Source organism: Pelobates fuscus, chromosome 8 (assembly GCF_036172605.1).
Source record: "Pelobates fuscus isolate aPelFus1 chromosome 8, aPelFus1.pri, whole genome shotgun sequence".
NCBI lineage: Eukaryota > Metazoa > Chordata > Amphibia > Anura > Pelobatidae > Pelobates > Pelobates fuscus.
Genome location: NC_086324.1, coordinates 135,469,024 through 135,488,474, shown reverse-complemented (window position 1 = coordinate 135,488,474; position 19,451 = coordinate 135,469,024). Strand labels below are relative to the sequence as shown.

General features: G+C 40.0%; 1 protein-coding gene across 1 annotated transcript in view; it reads right to left on the bottom strand.

The window, feature by feature from the left end:
- The window catches only part of IQCK (IQ motif containing K), a 102,908-nt gene that overhangs the window by 71,035 nt on the left and 12,422 nt on the right, over nucleotides 1–19,451 (bottom strand). Inside the window, exons 2-4 of the mRNA XM_063430338.1 lie at nucleotides 12,776–12,840; nucleotides 9,806–9,884; nucleotides 7,509–7,606 (exon numbers count right to left, since the gene is read on the bottom strand). Coding sequence (XP_063286408.1) covers nucleotides 7,509–7,606; nucleotides 9,806–9,884; nucleotides 12,776–12,840 — 242 coding nt within the window. The remainder of the gene's footprint in view (nucleotides 1–7,508; nucleotides 7,607–9,805; nucleotides 9,885–12,775; nucleotides 12,841–19,451) is intronic.

Genomic DNA, 19,451 nt, shown 5'->3' with positions numbered 1-19,451 from the left:
GAATTCTTAACGTGAGACTCACAAGAGGATATTGCAGTGATACCAAAAACGTCAGTGTTTTTGTTTTGTATTGTCATTGCATTTGGGCTGCTGTTGAATAGACATTGCTGCTGCCCTTGAAAAGTGGGAGTTTGAGTGCAGGGCTAATTTCTGTATTTTTAGGCCAGCATTTAACGTTTAGCCCACTACCCAGAGATGTAATCCATGAGAGCCACTCTGTCACAGTTCTTATATCCACGAGGTCCCCAGAGTATGGGACCTAGGCTGGCACCCTCCCAAAGAGAGGTCCTGATAATAGGACTTAATGAGAAACACTATTAATCTCCAGAATGCCACTTCCACCACAAGTTTTAAATGTTACAACACACAATTATTTTATTTTCTATTCATTAAAGCACTGTAATTTTATCATTACTAAATAATGTATCTCGACATTTTTTGTCAAGACTAATTTATTGCGCAATTTACAAGCAGATCTGAATTAATCCAACGGGCCTTTAACGGCACTGCAACCATTAAGTCACCCAATAAATTAATTACAGCTTGAGCTTGCAAAATCTATAACACTGAACAATGCATATTTGTGATTAATGACAACTATATTCTGAAATTCTGTCATCATATATTTGAAAGACAGAGAGAAGTGAATAGACAAGATTTTTTTTTGTTTAATGAGAAAAAGAACTGAGATATTTATGTGAATCAGTTATCTCTGGCACTGGTGAAATTAAATGCCTATTTATTCCCTATACGCCTCCCAGAAGAAAAAAAAAAATTCCCTGTGGAGCTATCAGTGAAATTAATTTGGTCTAGGTCAGGCATGTGTGAGTGAATCAGGTTTCAAAGGACTTTATTCCAATGTCTCATTGCTGGACTATATTAATAAGCCAATTATGTTCTGAAAAAAAAATGCATTTCCAGATGACAACTCTACATTCATGTCTTATAGTTAAAGTAAACCCGCCATTCAGGATGACGGTATGCACGTTTACAAGCGGTATTTAATTCTATCTGCTATCAAATGTAAAGACTGCCGGCAAACAACCTTTGATATCTACAGATCTGTCTTTTGAAGCTTCTGTATGGCAATGATTGAAGACAGCTTTAAATTATTATTTAGATACCCAGATTACAATTAGGTGGAGGAGAAAATGAGTACACGGTGCATTCAAACCACACAGGGTTCTTTACTAAATTGTAAAAGAAAAGTGAATTCAAAGTGAATTTAAAATTCAAGGCCGAAATCATGGACTGGGAACATTTTCAAAGTCAGCTATGCTTCTAGATCTGCTATTTTTGATTTAAAGGCATTCTATAGTGTAAGGTACAAATCTGTACTCCTTACACTATCGTGCCCTCCCTCGCAGACAACCCACCAGCATGGAAAGGGTTAAAAAAACCCACACCTTTATATACTCACCCGATTCCAGTGTCGATCTTCCTCGGCGTTGGGTCGCCGCTCCGCCTCCTCTGACGTCATCAGATGGGGGTTAAGGCGCATGCAAGGATTTTACTGACGGATGTCCTCATGCAGATGTGAGGATGTCCAGCGTCAGTTGACAGACCAAAACCGCCTAGCAAGCAGGAAGTACCTCTAGTGGTTGTCTGATTGAACACTGCAACCAGACCACTTCAATGAGCTTATAGTGCCTATAGCAGGGGTAGGCAACCTTTTAGCAGCACTGTGCCGATATAGGAGTGTGATGTCCTGTAGCATGCCGGTCCTATTTTTTTAAATTGAGGTGTGTATGCTGCCGTATTCTGCTTGTGGTATTTTTACTGTGATTGCTTTGTATTGTTGTATTTGTGCGTATAGGAGCTATTATATTGTATATGTTCATTAGTAGTTTATGATATCGTGTATGATACTTATGAATGTGGGCTGTGTATGGGGGCTGCTTGTGGAATTGTGTGTGTGGATGGATGTGTCACATTGTGTGTGTATGTGTGGGGGCTGTTTGGTGTATTGCATGTGAGAGGCTGCATGTGGGTTTGTGTACATGTATGTGGATTGTTAGCGGGCTACGTTTGTGCGGATTGTGTGTATGTTTGTTTGTAGGCTGGTCGTATTATTTGCATGAGGGGAGGGTTATTCTGCATTTCTGTGTATATCTAGCAGTGTTAATGACTTCCCTGGGTTCCGGTGGGGACCAGGCTGGCCAGGTACAGGTCAAGGACAGGAGCTGCAACAGCAGCTGCAGGCTGCTCTACTACAGATCTGAGATCACTTGCTCTACGTGCTGCAATGCATAAATTGAGGATTGTCCTTCACCACCTCTTCGTATTAGCAGATATCTGAAGTTTTACTGGGACTCCTGATAGACCAGAGCCTATTTGGCTCTAGCAGCCTTGAGTGCCGTGCAAAGACACCTCGAGTGCCGTGCATGGCACTAGTGCCGTAGGTTGCCTACCCCTGGCCTATAGTGTCCCTTTAAGTTTGAAATTTAAGTTTAAATTACATTGGATATTTGGTAATCTGTAATCTTGTCATCCAGGTTCAAGTTAGTGGAACACATCTGGCTGGGGCTAACCCACAATGCTTAAAGGGACACTATAGTCACCAGAACAACTACAGCTTAATGTAGTGGTTCTGATGTGTATAGACTGTCCTTGCAAGCTTTTAATGTAAACGCCATTATATTATTATAAAAAAATCTATACACTGAAAAACTACTACTCAGCAGAAAAGAACAAGTATCCGACTTAATGTCTGCCTGTCGGTGTTCTTACACATCACTGTATGCCATACCTTCCGACATTCGGGAGGAATTGGTATGGGTGGATAGCCTAGAAAGTAAATCGGTGTGTTCAATGCCAGAATTAACGTGAACCTGTCATGGCTTTAAACTTTTTTTTATTGAAAAGATAAAGATTCAGTATGATATAATTTAAGTTATTATTTATCATATTATAATTTCCAGTTTATTTTGTTGTATGTTGTCACAAAATAAACTGGCACGGCTTCAAGCTACACCTCCAAGCCCTCTGGTGATGAGAGCCAGAACTATTATTTCCTGGCTCTCTTACCGTAACACACAGCGACCTTGCATCCCAATGCTTCTCTTTGATATCTGATTATTTAATATCTGATTATAGCACAAAAACAAATTCATGGATTCAAAGTACTTTTAGGAAACCTGGGCGACACCACTATCACTAAAGATGAGCAAGGTTTCTTACACCATTAAATACTTTTTACTTTTAATAAAGGATAATGCACCTTGTCAGCCAATGTACCAAATCTTCTGCCAATGTCCTGCCAATGCACTATGGTTAACCTGAGCACTTCCGATGAGCACAGATATAATTTCTCAGAAGGCCGAGCATGATGGAAAATGTAGTTCAAAATCAAAATGTGTATATTTTGCAAGCTCTAGTTTTAGGGTGTCATCCTGATGTTTCCATCTGTCTCGCTTTTCACAAATGACTTATCAAGCCAATAAAGGAGGAATAAGGAAATCATTATAGCTATGTCTGCCTACATTTTGGGTGGTTTTGTAGGTAATTAACACCCTGCAGATAGGATAACACTAAACAAGAATTCAAGCTGCTGTAAAATAGGAAGCATCACCCAGCGAAGAAAAATGCATGAAGGCGTGATGGTTTTCATAATACCTACCATTAGGTCTATCAGGATTCCAATTATCTGCACTGTAATAGGATGTTGGGGGAAGAATGGCACAGCTGCACCAGTCATGCAAGGGAGCGGAGATCTGGACAGTCTCCAAATTTGTTCTAAACATGAAACACATAAGTCTGGTTTGCTACTAAATAATAAAACCAGTGAACGCTCACATTTGGAGATTTATCCAAACGGCAAGCCTTTTATCATGACATGTGACGACAGTATAAGGCAGGAACCCAGGGGAACCAAATAATGTGAATTGTACCATTTAAGGAAATCAAATGACTATTCTTAATAATGCTCGAGTATTAGGCAGTGTATTAAATCGACAAGCCTTTTTACACTTAGACGTTTACTATTATCTTTATTCCTAACCAGTAAGACAAAATACTACAAGAAATAATAAAGCAAAGTGTGTAGGCGCTTCTCTGTACAAGTATAAATCAAGGGGTGTATATCAGGTGTATCCCCTTAATCACCTATAGAAGTGTCTCAAGATAAATAAATAAATAATAACTTATATGCATGTTCTTATGTATACAGTGAGCACTATGTGTTTTCCGGTTTATGTGTTTTAGATCGTTCTGTCTGACCTGAATTCATGATACCGTTTTAGGTATTTCTGTGTGACCCCTTTTGGGGGGGTGTATTATTCATTTATTTATATATCAAGACAAAATACTAAATTGAGACAAGAAGGGTCCTAATTTTTGGAAGATAATGCTAAATGCTTCTTATTCCCAAATATATATTCTGAACTAAGATAAAATAAAAAAACACAACAACAAAAATGAATCACAAAGCATAATAAAAGTGTCTGTTTCTAGTTACAAATAAAAAAATGTAAATTCATTTATGGGATGCAATGTTATATTTGTCTTCTTTGTTTATTTTCTCTCTCTCGTTCCCTTTCTTTTTCGCTCTGTAAAAATATAATTGTATATGTATTTGGTACTAGTACTAGCTAGATTGACCACGGCTGATCATTTAATGACAACAGGTAAAATTCTGAAACTGCTGAAGATCTCTGGTTCAAGCAAGCAAAGAGTAAAGAAAATAGAGAGTGTTTACTGTGTTTACTGTGTAGGAGCAAGGGACACTTGCTTTAAGTTGCTAATCTTTGAAGCTGAAAGGATTCCCGATATACAGGTCAACTGCTGTCTGAAATACCTCTGTCTAGTTGCCTGCCATGCAGATTGCATGAAACAAGTCACAGTATTCCTTGAAGTCTTGGACTTGGAATCCTGAATACAGTCCGAAGATGGGACTTTGCTAATCCTGCTAGTAAAGAGATGGACCACATAAATGATGGCTTATATTGATATGTTAATAGTTAAAGGGACATATTAAGCACCATAACAACTACAGCTTATTGTGATGGATGGTACAAGTAGCTTATGAGCACAGTGCTCCAGTTTTGATGAAACCGTGCTCAGGAGTGCACAAAAACATTAGGATGTCCTGGTACCAAATCCCTGCTCTTTTTGCTTTAGAAGTAATAAAAGGACATTTCACTTTGCTGCATATCTGTCCAAAATATTTGCAGGGGTAAGCAAGATTTGGCTTTGCTGAATGGCCACTAACTCTTTCAGTGCCAAAATCTGCACAGGTTCACAGGAAATCTGTGCCAGTTTTGCACCGTTCAAAGGGATAGTAAATCCCCAATGCAGACATGGAAACCTTTGAATATGAGGAAATACCCCTAGTTTTCTTGAAAATTTTGAAAATAGTCCAAAGGGACTGAGCCCATAGCCTTTCTCCTTCATAACCACTACGTAGCAATCTTTAGAACAGCTGAAGTTGGTATTCATAAACCGTTCACCTATTGTGTAAAAGAGCTCCTTGTTTTCCTTCATTGAGATACCGCGACCATTTTTGTGAAGACATTTCGTAACACGTTATTTGAAAAGATCCGCTGTGTATCAGACGATTGTGCATCTGACAGCCATTGTTTTGGTGCGCAGCAATGAAACGTCTGCCTTGGCATCTGCTGTTTTCTTGATTAGATGCTTCTCTCCCTTTGGCTAAATAAGATGGTCATAAGGGCTGCTTCGGCTTTCATTCTTCGCTTACATTTATATTCAGTCTGCGCAGACAGAATGTGAGAAACGCTGCTTAACATAAATGCCATCCTTCATGGTATAATAAGGGCTGCATGTTTTGTTATTATTTTAGACCTGTCTGCGATCGTGACTGCTTGTATTCATTCCGAGTGACTGAACAGATATTTATTGTGTTTGAAGAGCTATCTCTTACAGATTTTTTTTTTATTTGAACGCAAAAGTACATTCCTTCTTATGACTGCCATCTACTGTTAAAGGAATTGTTCATATTGGATTGGTTAAAATTAGATCAATGGCTATATACTCATTTTAAGCAAGTGCATTAACCCCTTAAGGACACATGACACGTGTGACATGTCATGATTCCCTTTTATTCCAGAAGTTTGGTCCTTAAGGGGTTACAAATGAATACTACTGATACAATAGAATTGTAGAACTGTAGAATTCCAATATTCTAAGATATATTAGTGTTATATTTATTAGCAGCTATATAGCACCAAGAACCAATTTCATATATCCCAACACTGAGAGGTATAGTTGCAGGATAGTAGTGGGACTATATGCTTCAATTGTCAGGTTGCAAGGGGCCTAGTAGCCTTGTCAGCTTGGGGTGCATGCATATATCTGAAGCGCCCCTGTTCTTGGCAGATCTGAAAAGGTTCCACCAGGTGTAGATGCCAATGGCCACTAGGGAAAGCTTCAAGTAAGTATAATTTACCTTACCCTGGACCCCCGGGGCACTGCACTGTAAGCGGCGATGTCACCATCTGTGGTCTTTGCCAAATGAGTTAAATCCCTTTTGTTTATGTTTATGCTGCCCTAGTCACACCACCCCTGGCTGTGACTCAAGAGACTTCTTGAAAAAAAAAGTTTCATTTTTAATCAGATGTTAAAATACTTTAGAAGTTTTTATCACCAGCTTTGCTGATTGAACCTGAATCATAGGAAGTTCCTGCAGGCTATTAACAGAGCATAAGATAATACATTCTAAATCAGACAGACCATACAATAAAGGAAGTTTAAACATTAGATCTCTCTTTAAAAGAAGTGTTTAGGAAGACTGCAGGGAGGTGTGAGTAGGGCTGCATAAACAAAGTGAATTAACTCCTAAATGGCAGAGAATAGAGCAATGAGAATTTTTTTGAAGTTGGTTATATTAGTCTGAAAGGGACACTATAGTCACCAGAACAGCTTATTGTATGTTCTGGTGACTATAATCATACCCTTCAGGCTTTTTGCAGTAAACATTGTCTTTTCAGAGAAAATGCAGTGTTTACATTACAACCTAGTGGTAACTCCACTGGCCACTCCTCGGTGGCTACTAGAGGTGCCACCTGGGGCAGTGTTGCACAATGTGTGTATATTTAGGGGGGCAAGGCGGGCCAGGGGGGCTAGATGGTGTTTTTAACGCAAAAGGGTCAGGAATACATGTTTTTGTTCCTTTAAATTGAAAATTTACTTTAAATTCCCGACAATTCTCACTTTAGTAAATACTGCAGTGCTGTACATGGAGAGATTTTCTATTCTTTTGACAACACGTTATACAGAATTATTCAGCTACGATCATAAATGGAAATATGGCCATGTATCCACACAAATAGGTAAAGAAATCACACTACTGATGAAGACATTTAAAATAAACAAATATGACAGAGCAACAGAAGACTATGCCTTTTTTTAGAGGGATGCTACAGATTGCTCAGCCCGGTCATTTGCTGTAGCATCTGGATCACATCTTATAATGAAAGACTCACATTGTTAGTTTGCAAAAATATCAAAATATAAATGTAGAATATATATATATATAAATAACTACTTACTTGAAAACATTTTTCTTTTTTTGCTTCATGTAGCATTTCTGCCAGTCCCGGCAGTAAAACTGGAAATATGTAATGTTCCAAAAAAATTCTTGGAGAACCTAAATCATGTGGGATACAGATATAAATAATGAGTGGCCTCTTGAACACACACAAATATCACAATGTGTCATGTCTTTGGTTAGACATTTTGAGATTCTAATTTTTTTTTACTAGTGTGATACTAATTGCAGCAGACTTTCCAAATCTTGTTTGTAAGCGATACAGCAGTGTGAAGATTTAAAAAAAAAAAAATCTACTTGCCCGAAGGAATAAAGTGGTAGCCCAACCTATTTGTCCTGACACACAAAATTATTTCAGACTGGTGACCCTGCCTAGAGTTCTGAACATTGACATGGTTAAATCCAAATGTGTAAAAAAAAAAAAAAAAAAAAAAAAAAAAAGAAGCTGATATGTTCTAATTCTTCCAACTCAACTAAGCCTGTTGTGGTTATAGTACTTGGAGTGTTCCTGTAATTATTTTCTCTTACTCTGATAACATTGTTTGTCATTTTTAAGTTGTTTGACCAGATACGCATGAGGTCAGGATGGGGAGGGGAGGAGGCTTATACGGTGTTACCAGTGATGCAGCTTGTGCCAATGGAGACACCGAAAGAGGCAAGATGGCCCAAGAAAAAAAGTGAGCACTAGCCAGCCCCACTCCGGACTAAATATGCTGAAAACAATTCCCTGCTGTCCCCAGATAGGACAACAACACAAAGACAGTGTGACAAGAACCCAAAACCTGACAGTCTTGTGGAACTCAGGACTTATGGTAAGCACGCAAAATCAGGTATGAAAACAAAATAACAAATATTGTAATGTGGTCATAATATGCAGCGATCAAAAGCATTTTATAATGTATAGTGGATCTATTTCTTGGGGAAAAAAGTAAAAACAATAACATCTTTATCAAATACTCACATTGACTGCTTTGAATTTTATTGAAATTCCAACCCAGTCAAAAGGTATACCAAGATAAAGTAGATACACTTGTGACGGCTAAGGGGAAAAAGACTCTGTGTATGGAGTATCCCACGATGTCGGAGGATCCTCAATAGACCTCAGTGTTGTGTTTTCCTGCATGTGTGAGAGTACAACACTGACATTGGCTCCTGGCAGCTAAAGAGTTAGAAGCTGAAAAGGCCTGGCATGAAGAAGATGGAGGAGGCTGAAAGTGTAAATCACCTTCCTCTGTATTCCTGTCACGGTAATATACCCCAACACGCAAGAATAGTCCAGATAGTCTAGAGGCAAGAAAACAAGATACGTCTTACCGGACCTTAGAATGGCCGGACTAGACGAGGACAAGAAAAGTCCAGAACGAGCCGAGGTCAAGGGGACAGAGAGACAGCGTAAACTAGAACAAGCCAAGGACTGGTACACAGGAGAGCAAACCGGCGAACAAGACAAGCAAGGATAAAGAGAAAACGGAGTCAGGAACAAAGCCAAGGTCTAGCACCAAAAAACCACAACTGAACGATACAAGCACTAAAGGGAACTGAACAGAAACCATGATAGGGCAAGGTACTAAGGGAAAAGGTGAGTATAAATATCCTAGTATTCAATTTGATTGGCCCCTGTCATATCCACGCCCCCAAAACATGAGTGTATGGGGAATGTGGCATGACAGGGGCCAATGGGAGTCCGTTTCATATTTCGGCTCCCACTGTCCCTTTAAGAGCGCGAACTAGGCACGCGGCGCGCTCTTAGAGTTAGGCGGGACACGTGACCGCTTCTCGCGGTCACTGCCCGCCTTTCTGGAATTGCCGTTGGATGAGCCACGCGCGGCTCGTGCAAAAGCAGGACCGCGCGCGGCGAGAACAGAGGACCCCGGCCGGCCCCTGGAGAGGGTAAGTACCGCTACAATTCCACAGCCACAGCACTGCTAACTGAGCAGTCACCATCTGGGGTCTTGCAAATTATGAAAAGACTTCAGATAATGACATAGCCACTTTAATAGAGGAAACACATTGACACTTTTTTTTATTTTTATTAAAACAAATAGAAAATCAAATATATATATATTATTATTATTGACATTTATATAGTGCCAACAGATTCCGTAGCGCTTTACAATATTATAAGAGGGGGAAGGTAGCTATAAATTGTATATATATATATATATATATATATATATGTAATAACATATTGGCATTTAAAAGCTCAAACATATCCAGTTCTATCATTCAAACTAGTAAACTAGTACAACATAAACATACAAGTATATTTTTATTACAAGTGAATCGTATTTTACTTACATGTCTTTAAGTCAGGGTGTTGTGACGAATCAATTGTACATTTATCAAATTCTTTATTTAAATATTCATGGTCTTCAATCTGCATATTAACACAAAAAAAACAAAACAAAAAAAACAACAACATATACAGTCAATAGGTCTGTAGGACCTAAACAAAAAGGAATTTTAAACAGAGCAGTTAGAAACAGTTGTGGGTAACAGGCAATATTTAAAAAAAATACCACTGAGGTGCTGTTTTCAGACAATGCATTGGGATCTGTTTACAGCTTGTCACACCACTAACCTATACATGGTGGGTGTTCTAGAGTGTTGTTCCCACAATCTGCAGAGGAAATAAAGTCCTACACATGCAAGGGAACCTGCTTCATCCTAGCTACGAGGAGTATCCTTCTCTGCCTACACATCCAAGGGAGCCTGCTTCATCCAAGCTACAAAGAGTATTCTTCTCTACCTACACATCCAAGGGAACCTGCTTCATCCTAGCTACGAGGAGTATCCTTCTCTGCCTACACATCCAAGGGAACCTACTTCATCCTAGCTACAAGGAGTATCCTTCTCTGTCTACACATCCAAGGGAACCTGCTTCATCCTAGCTACGAGGAGAATCCTTCTCTGCCTACACATCTAAGGGAACCTGCTTCATCCTAGCTACGAGGAGTATTATTCTCTACCTACACATCCAAGGGAACCTGCTTCATCTTAGCTACGAGGAGTATCCTTCTCTGCCTACACATCCAAGGGAACCTGCTTCATCCAAGCTACGAGGAGTATTCTTCTCTACCTACACATCCAAGGGAACCTGCTTCATCCTAGCTACGAGGAGTATCCTTCTCTGCCTACACATCCAAGGGAACCTACTTCATCCTAGCTACGAGGAGTATCCTTCTCTGCCTACACATCCAAGGGAACCTACTTCATCCTAGCTACAAGGAGTATCCTTCTCTGTCTACACATCCAAGGGAACCTACTTCATCCTAGCTACGAGGAGTATCCTTCTCTGTCTACACATCCAAGGGAACCTGCTTCATCCTAGCTACGAGGAGTATCCTTCTCTGCCTACACATCCAAGGGAACCTGCTTCATCCAAGCTACTTGGAGTATTCTTCTCTACCTACACATCCAAGGGAACCTGCTTCATCTTAGCTACGAGGAGTATCCTTCTCTGCCTACACATCCAAGGGAACCTGCTTCATCCTAGCTACGAGGAGTATCCTTCTCTGTCTGCACATTCAAGGGAACCTGATTAATCATAGCTACGAGGAGTATCCTTCTCTGCCTACACATCCAAGGGAACCTGCTTCATCCTAGCTATGAGGAGTATCCTTCTCTGATGGGTGATTTGGAGAACCAACTGACACCTGTCCTCGCACCCTCCTCCTTTGTTAAGAGGTTAAACTGTTGTAGAATGGTTTAACTTCTTACCTGGTGCCAGGCGCCTCCACTAGAGCTATTGGAGAGTTGGAAGCTCTATTTCTGAACTGAGCCCAGTGGTTTAGGGCAGTCACTGTACCTACCCACTCGTGACTTCTCCACAAGCCTCTGAATCACTTTGGCATCCACCACTCTAGTGTCAATTCTGAAACCGAACAATGCGTCTCTGTGCCAGTTTATGACACAGTGTCCATGCGTTGAAAAAATACCGCACTGTTTGTGTCACTGTGTCCTTATCAACGCTTACACCCGTTTTTGTTGTGTGGTAATGATGCAAACAGCATAATGTCCCTAACTCCTATAAAAGCCTAATTTTGACGAGTGACCAATGTACTCTTGTGATCTCTGCAGTACCCAAAAGCACATTCCTGGTTTATAGCGGTAAACTTGTATTTTTACCTGACTTGCCTTGATTATCCTGCTCCCTGTAATTTTCTGATGTGGCTCTGACGCTCGATTACATGTACCTCTCCTCAACTTAAACTTGGCTTACTCTGGCTATTATTTTGTCTTGTTTTGCATTATGCCCATCTCACTCCTTTGCTATACTTATATATATATATATATAGGTTAGATGTTGGTTCACGTTTTGCCATAACAAGCGTTTAGTTCACAGGATGAAATAGGCTAGGTCCTCAGCAGAAAGCTCTCCTCTTGTTGTAGTGAGAAATGGAGCTCACACACAGCGTTGGTTATTATCCCTGTAGTGCTCCTTTAAAAGTAGCATATTGCTTAGAAACTCTTAAATGGACACATGACTTACCATAACCACTACAGATTACTGTAGTAGCTATGAAACAAAGAGTCTTTGGCACTATCCCTCTGCTTTTTATCTAACTGTTCTCAAGCAATTCTGCCAAACACCAGGTTCTCCTAAGACCATCCACATCAAGCCATTCAACCCTGGACGGCAAAGATAAGCGGCAAATTTATACATAAGCGACTGTCTAAAGCATTAGCATTTAGTTTATTTATTTATTTATTTATTATTGCCATTTATATAGCGCCAACAGATTCCGTAGCGCTTTACAATATTATGAGAGGGGGATTTAACTATAAATAGGACAATTACAAGAAAACATACAGGAACAATAGGTTGAAGAGGACCCTGCTCAAACAAGCTTACATTCTATAGGAGGTGGGGTGTAAAACACATTAGGACAGGAATTTAGTTCTGGAAAGTCTAGGAAAAATATGCACTCCAGCTTACATTGGATGTATCTTTTGACAAGATAAAGGTCCCAAGGTCTTTTTAAGTCAAACTGTAGTATCTATAGCACCACAGTGCATAAAATAAGCACATGATCATATAAAAAATATATATATTTTCAGTGTTGCTACATTTCTCAGGTTACATTCACAAAAACATCAGCCTAAAAGCACGCATTTACATCTGTTCATGAGTCACAGTTCTCCGGAAGCAACAATTTGCTATCTTTTATACAAATACACGAAAAGAGATGCAGTGCGTCAGTGACCGTAGGATGAAAATAATATAGGCCATGCTGTGTATGTATAAACATGCTTATTTTTACTTACAGACATGATCGTCTTAGTTTCAGGCCTAACTCCTCGTGGTAAAGGGGGCTGTTCTTGTTCGTATTCTGCAGGTACAGACAAGGATACAGTGAGACAAAGTAATCTTTAAGACAGCTAGCACAGTCAATGCTAAATTCAGAGATAATATTCAGATTAGACTTAAAACTGCCATTCAGCCGTTTACTAAAAATAATTAGATGCACATTCAGAGATTTGCCATGAATGCAAAAACGTAAAGGGACACTCTAGGTACCAAAACTACTACATCATAATGCAGTGCCTCCTTTCTTTGACAATGTAAAAAATAGAATTTTCCGCTGGCACTTGTCGTGACCAATGCCTTCATAGAGCAATGCAGTGATACCTCCGTATCAACAGTTTTACCGCAGTTTTTTCACACTGCTCACGAAACGCACAAGATTTCATCACCATACATGATTAATTCTCTCTCGCTATCGCATTTCTATAGTGCCAAACTGATTAATTAAACGTTATCATCATGTACAGTACTATATACAGTACTGTACGTGATTACTTTTTACTGTACGTGATTACTTTTTGAAACTTTTTATTTATAAACTTCCATACATGTTTACTACTTACGCTACTTTTATACATGTACACATTGTGTAAGTAACTATCCGTAGTTTCAGGCAGCCGTGGGGGGGAAAGCTTGGTATGTATGCCCGTTGGATACCAGGGTCTAATGAATTGGATTAGCGGATCGCAGAATTTGTGAGCATGCACCGTATGTCCAAAAGGCTTCTCTATGACAAGCATTTGATTGGAGAGAGATTATCTCACAGAAGGCAGATGAGGCGAGACAGTCTTGGCTCATAAATACGGGTACTTTTAAATGCTTTTTAACGAAGTAAGTTAGTAATGGTATGCATCTGACTTTAAAGGAACACTATAGGGTCAGGAACACAAACATGTATTCCTGACCCTATATAGTGTTAAAAACACCATCTAGCCTTCTGCCCCTCCTGCCCTCCCATCCCCCTACCTTTATTCAAGACTGATGCTGCTGGTTCTGCCCCTGATCTGCCTGCTTGGCTGACATCATCAGAAGTGATGTTCTGAGTCAATCACAATGCTTTCCAATAGAAAAACATTGGATTGGCTGAGCTTGTCAAGGAGGCAGATCAGGGGCAGAGCCAGCACATGCTAAACACAGTCCTGGCCAATCAGCATCTCCACATAGAGAGGCATTAAATCAATGCATCTCTGTGAGGAAAGTTCAATGTCTCCATTCAGAGGGTGGATACACTGAATGGCAGTGCTGCACACTATACAGCACTGCCCCAGGAAGCACCTCTAGCAGCGATCTGATGAGTGGCCAGTGGAGATATCCATAGGCTGTAATGTCATCACTGCCTTTTCTCAGAATAAAACAGTGTTTACTGCAAAAAGCCTGACAGGACTTATTATACTCACCAGAACAAATGCAATAAGCGGTAGTGGTCCTGGTGACTATAGTGTCCCTTTAAATATCATTCAACACTTTTGTTTTTGCATCCAAGATCTAAGACTTTTTCTATGTACACAAAAGGCCTATTTCTCTCAAATATTGTTCACAAATCTGTCTAAATCTGTGTTGGTGAGCACTTCTCCATTGCCGATAATCCATCCACCTCACAGGTGTGGCATATCAAGATGCTGATTAGACAGCATGATTATTGCAAAGGTGTGCCTTAGGCTGGCCTCAATAAAAGGCCACAGTAAAATGTGCAGTTTTATTACACAGGCCAATGCCACAGAAGTTTTGAGGGAGCATGCAATTGGCATGCTGACTGCAGGAATGTCCACCAGAGATGTTGCCCGTGAATTGAATGTTCACTTCTCTACCATAAGCCGTCTCCAAAGGCGTTTCAAAGAATTTGACAGTACATCAAACCGGCCTCACAACCGCAGACCACGTGTAACCACACCAGCCCAGGACCTCCAAATCCAGCATCTGCACCTCCAAGATCACCTGAGACTAGCCACCCGGAGGGTGGCTCATCTGCATGCTTGTCGTCTTCATCGGGGTCTCGACCTGACTGTAGTTCATCATCGTAACAGACCTGAGTGGGCAAATGCTCACATTCGATGGCGTCTGGCACTTTGGAGAGGTGTTCTCTTCACAGATAAGTCCCGGCTTTCACTGTACAGGACAGATGGCAGACAGCATGTGCGGGGATCGTGTGGGTGAGCGGTTTTCTGATATCAATGTTGTGGATCGAGTGGATGATGGTGGCGGTGGGGTTATGGTATGGGCACGCGTATGTTATGGACAACGAACATAGGTGCATTTTATTGATGGCATTTTGAATGCACAGAGATAACATGACAAGATCCTGAGGCCCATTGTTGTGCCATTCATCCACGACCATCAACTCATGTTGCAGCATGATAATGTACGGCCCCATGTTGCAAGGATCTGTACACAATTCCTAGAAACTGAAAACATCCCAGTTCTTGCATAGCCAGCATACTCACCCGACATGTCACCCATTGAGCATGTTTGGGGTGCTCTGGATCGGCATATACGACAGCTTGTTCCAGGTCCTGCCAATATCCAGCAACTTTGCACAGCCATTGAAGAGGAGTGGACCAACATTCCACAGGCCACAATCAACAACCTGATCAACTCTATGCGAAGGAAATGTGTTGCACTGCGTGAGGCAAATGGTAGTCACACCAGATACTAACTGGTTTTCGAACCCCCCCGTACTTTCCCAATACAGTAAAACTGCACATTTTAGAGTGGCCTTTTATTGTGGCTAGCCTAATGCACACCTGTGCAATAATCATGCTGTCTAATAAGTATCTTGATATGCCACACCTGTGAGGTGGATGGATTATCTCGGCAAAGGAGAAGAGCTCACTAACACAGATTTAGACAGACTTGTGAGATGATATTTGAGAGAAATAGGCCTTTTGTGTACATACAAAAGTCTTAGATCTTTGAGTTCAGCTCATGAAAAATGTGTTGCGTTTATAATTTTGTCCAGTGTATATACATCTATCTATCTATATATTATTTATTTTTTTAAGTTAGCGTGTTCCTTTCATTTGGAAAAAAATTAAATATGCTTAAAAAACCCCCATAATGTTACTCTTTCACAAATGATGATAATAATGCAAATCAAAGAAAAAGAGAAAGCATCCCTCCTTGCAGGCCCTCCCTGTTTGTTTGGGATGCACTTATGATGACTTTTCATTTACTAGTTTAAAATATGTGTACAGGTAAGCAGGATTTGGCTGTGCTGAAATATGCTTAAACAGTGATGTCAAATTAATACAGACTTAATATGAATGTAGAGGGTTAATGGCTCTTCATCACCTTCTGTACTAGGTCACAAGATGATAGTTTTTCAGGTGATTGTCCCCTAGTAGAGATTTGTGTGCACTGAAGCTTTTGTCTAACTCCAAGAGAACAATGGCATAATATTGTAGGTACAAATGACCCTTAGCGTGCCTCCGATAACCAAGCTAGTTGATTTTAATTACATGAAATGCTACTCACCATAGAATCCAAACAAGTCAGTGCTTTCACAAAAACATCACTTAAAGGGGAATCCAAGCACCATAACCACTATATCAGTATGATCCTGAGGCCATGTCAAAGGGTTTTTGAGCGGTCTGACAACACCTGAGCGCCCCTGTGCATCTCTCAATATGTTATTATGGGAGCTACATTTCTGCATTGGCAAAAGGAATGCTATTTATATGTGAATGGCATTCATAGTCTGACTGAGCATATCAGCCAATGAGTGCACTCATTAAATATCTACTCTATGAGGAACATTGGATTGGACCATTACAGAGAGAGTGATGCCTCCAGGATGATGTCATGAGAGACGGAGCAAGCAGAAGCACAGAGAGTTTTAGCGCTAGTAAAAAAAATGTAAGTACAATCTTTTTATTTTTAAAGGGACACTACTGTATAGTCACCAGAACAACTACAGCTTAATGAGATTGCCTTTTTTTGGGAACATTATTGTTATAACTGTTATTGTTAAACAATATTGGTCTCTGAGGAAGTCCCACAAGTGGGACGAAACACATTAGACCAGATTTCCTTTTTATTGCTTTTTATTTACCTACATGGTTCCTGATACTGGGTGATACCTGATCATAAGAGGGAGATACTAGTCCCCCAAGAGAACGGGGAAGGCACCATTAGAGCGCATACTACTTCTAATTCTTGTGAGTGCAACCTTTAGCAGGGATTATTATATTTCCAAAACTATATTATGCTATGTTTTTTATTTATTGTTTTTTAGGTATACCAGCTGAATCCCACATGTATTGTATTTTTTGGCTTGTTTAGACGAAACACTATTTGGGAGGTGTCCGGTGGGAAGCTGTTTCAGTTTTACTGAGAAGTATATGTTTTTATATTTGTTGTTTTTTTCTTTGTTATATTTTATTGAGTAAAATCATCGCCTGCAGGCATTTTAATGCAAACACTGCCTTTTCACAAAAAAGGCAGTATTTACATTGCACCCTAGGGACACCTCCAAGTGGCCACTACTCAGATGGGCACTGGAGGGGCTTCCTAGCTCAGTGCTGCACAGTAGGCAGCACTGCCATTCAGTGTCCCCACGCTCTGCATGGGGATGCTGAATTTTCCTTATAGAGATGCACTGATTAGCTGAGGAGGTGCCGATGAGCTAAAACAGCGTTTGGCCCCGCCTCCATGCCGATTTCAGCCAATCCAATGCTCTTGTATTGTATTGGCTAAAAATCAGTAATTCAGATGATATCACCAATGAGGCGGATCGGGGGCCCAACCAGCTTCCGCAGTTCTGCGCGGCGCTGGAAAAAGGCAAGTTTTCACCTTTTCTAATGGTGGGGGGGGGGGGGGGAAAGCCACCTAAATGGTTGGTTAAACACTATAGGGTCAGGAATACATGTTTGTGTTCCTGACCCTATAGTGTGCCTTTAACCCCTTAAGGACACATGACATGTGTGACATGTCATGATTCCCTTTTATTCCAGAAATTTGGTCCTTAAGGGGTTAAACAATTTTTATTGCAGTTGGGAGGGTCTAATCGACATTGGGACTAGGCTTGTATTCCTAACACTATAGTGCTCCTTTAACCCCTTAAGGACACATGACATGTGTGACATGTCATGATTCCATTTTATTCCAGAAGTTTGGTCCTTAAGGGGTTAACGACATTTCTTTAAATAGTCATAATATATGTTTTAATTAGGTGACCTGACACTAAAGTTAAGTGTCCTTAAATATATCACCTTACTCAATATCATTTGTCCAGTCTTTCTTTGTCCTAATGTTCTACAGACACACATTTTCAAATATCTTGTACAGGAAAATAAACTGAGGAAAAAAACAGTTTAGAATTGTGAATCTGGAAAGATGGCCAAGCAGAGCCTTGAAACATGTCATTTGTATTATGTAACTGCCACAAGCTATCCTGATTCCAGATTGGACAACACTGGTTTGGTGCCAGAAACAAAACCATTCAATAAACAGTTTCTCATCCAGAACAAGCCTTGTATTTGTTTGGAGATATGCAGCTGCACTGATCTTCATGGGCCGAGAAGATAACATTGTGCAGCTGTAAGTAAGAGTACTATCAACATTTCTGCTTTGTACGTGTTTATTGGAAGGGCACACACGGTACAGGCAAATTTAGCATCACTAAGAATAACTGGTTATGGGTTAACAATGTGTTTAAATAAATACAATTTGGATTTGTAGTGACAAACTGAAAACCAAGCAGTGCAGTTAAAGGAACACGTCACACGAAAAAATAAAAATAATAATTAATAAATGACTTTTTAGTAGATATACCTCCATTTATTTAGGCATGTAATCACTGGGGTAAATCTAAAAAGAGCTAACAAAAGCTGCAGTTCTTAAGTCTGCGGCCTTTGCAAGCCTTCCCCCTTTTTTCCCGGTAGAGACTTTCAGTCTCTTTGCAGGAAAATAACAAATCAGAGGCTTCTTATTGAATCTGTGCCCTATGTACACGTTTGTCTGCTCTTGCACATGTGCGGTTACTGTTGTCAGGAAGGACGCTGGTCTGAGCTGGGGTCTGTAGAGGACTACGCACCAGCAAACGCACAGTTGGCTGGGTGACTATAATACAATAGGGGAGAAGACATGTGGCGCTAAAGTGCGTGGACTGGTCCTTTAAAGGATTACTACAGGCATCATAATCACTATAGTCCTTCAGGAGGACCGTGGAGTCATTCCCTGGTAATGGGGAAAACTATTTTGCAATGGTCTTATCTTTGTGCCAGCTCTCCTCTGCAGCAGCCTCAATGACACGTGGTTTCTGCAGAGCTTAAAGGACCAAAAATATTTTTTCAATATTGACCTCAATTTAATTTTGTTGAATAAGCTTCCAAAATGATTTCATATTTTTATATACATATTATAAATAATTTTTTCAACATATTAAAATATTCAAAACATATATCATATTTAATCAAATAAATCAAAATATTGAAAAAAATATATATATTTTCCATAATATTAAATCATTTTAAAAGTTTATCCCAAAATATGAAATCATTAGGAAAGCTTATGCAACAATTTTAAGTTGAGGTCATAGTCAGTATTTATTCACTGAACTCAGAATTGTAGCAAACTGAAGTCTAAATGGGAAAATTCAAGCTAAAATAGCCGAGCTGTGAATGGCGAATGTTTCCAGGT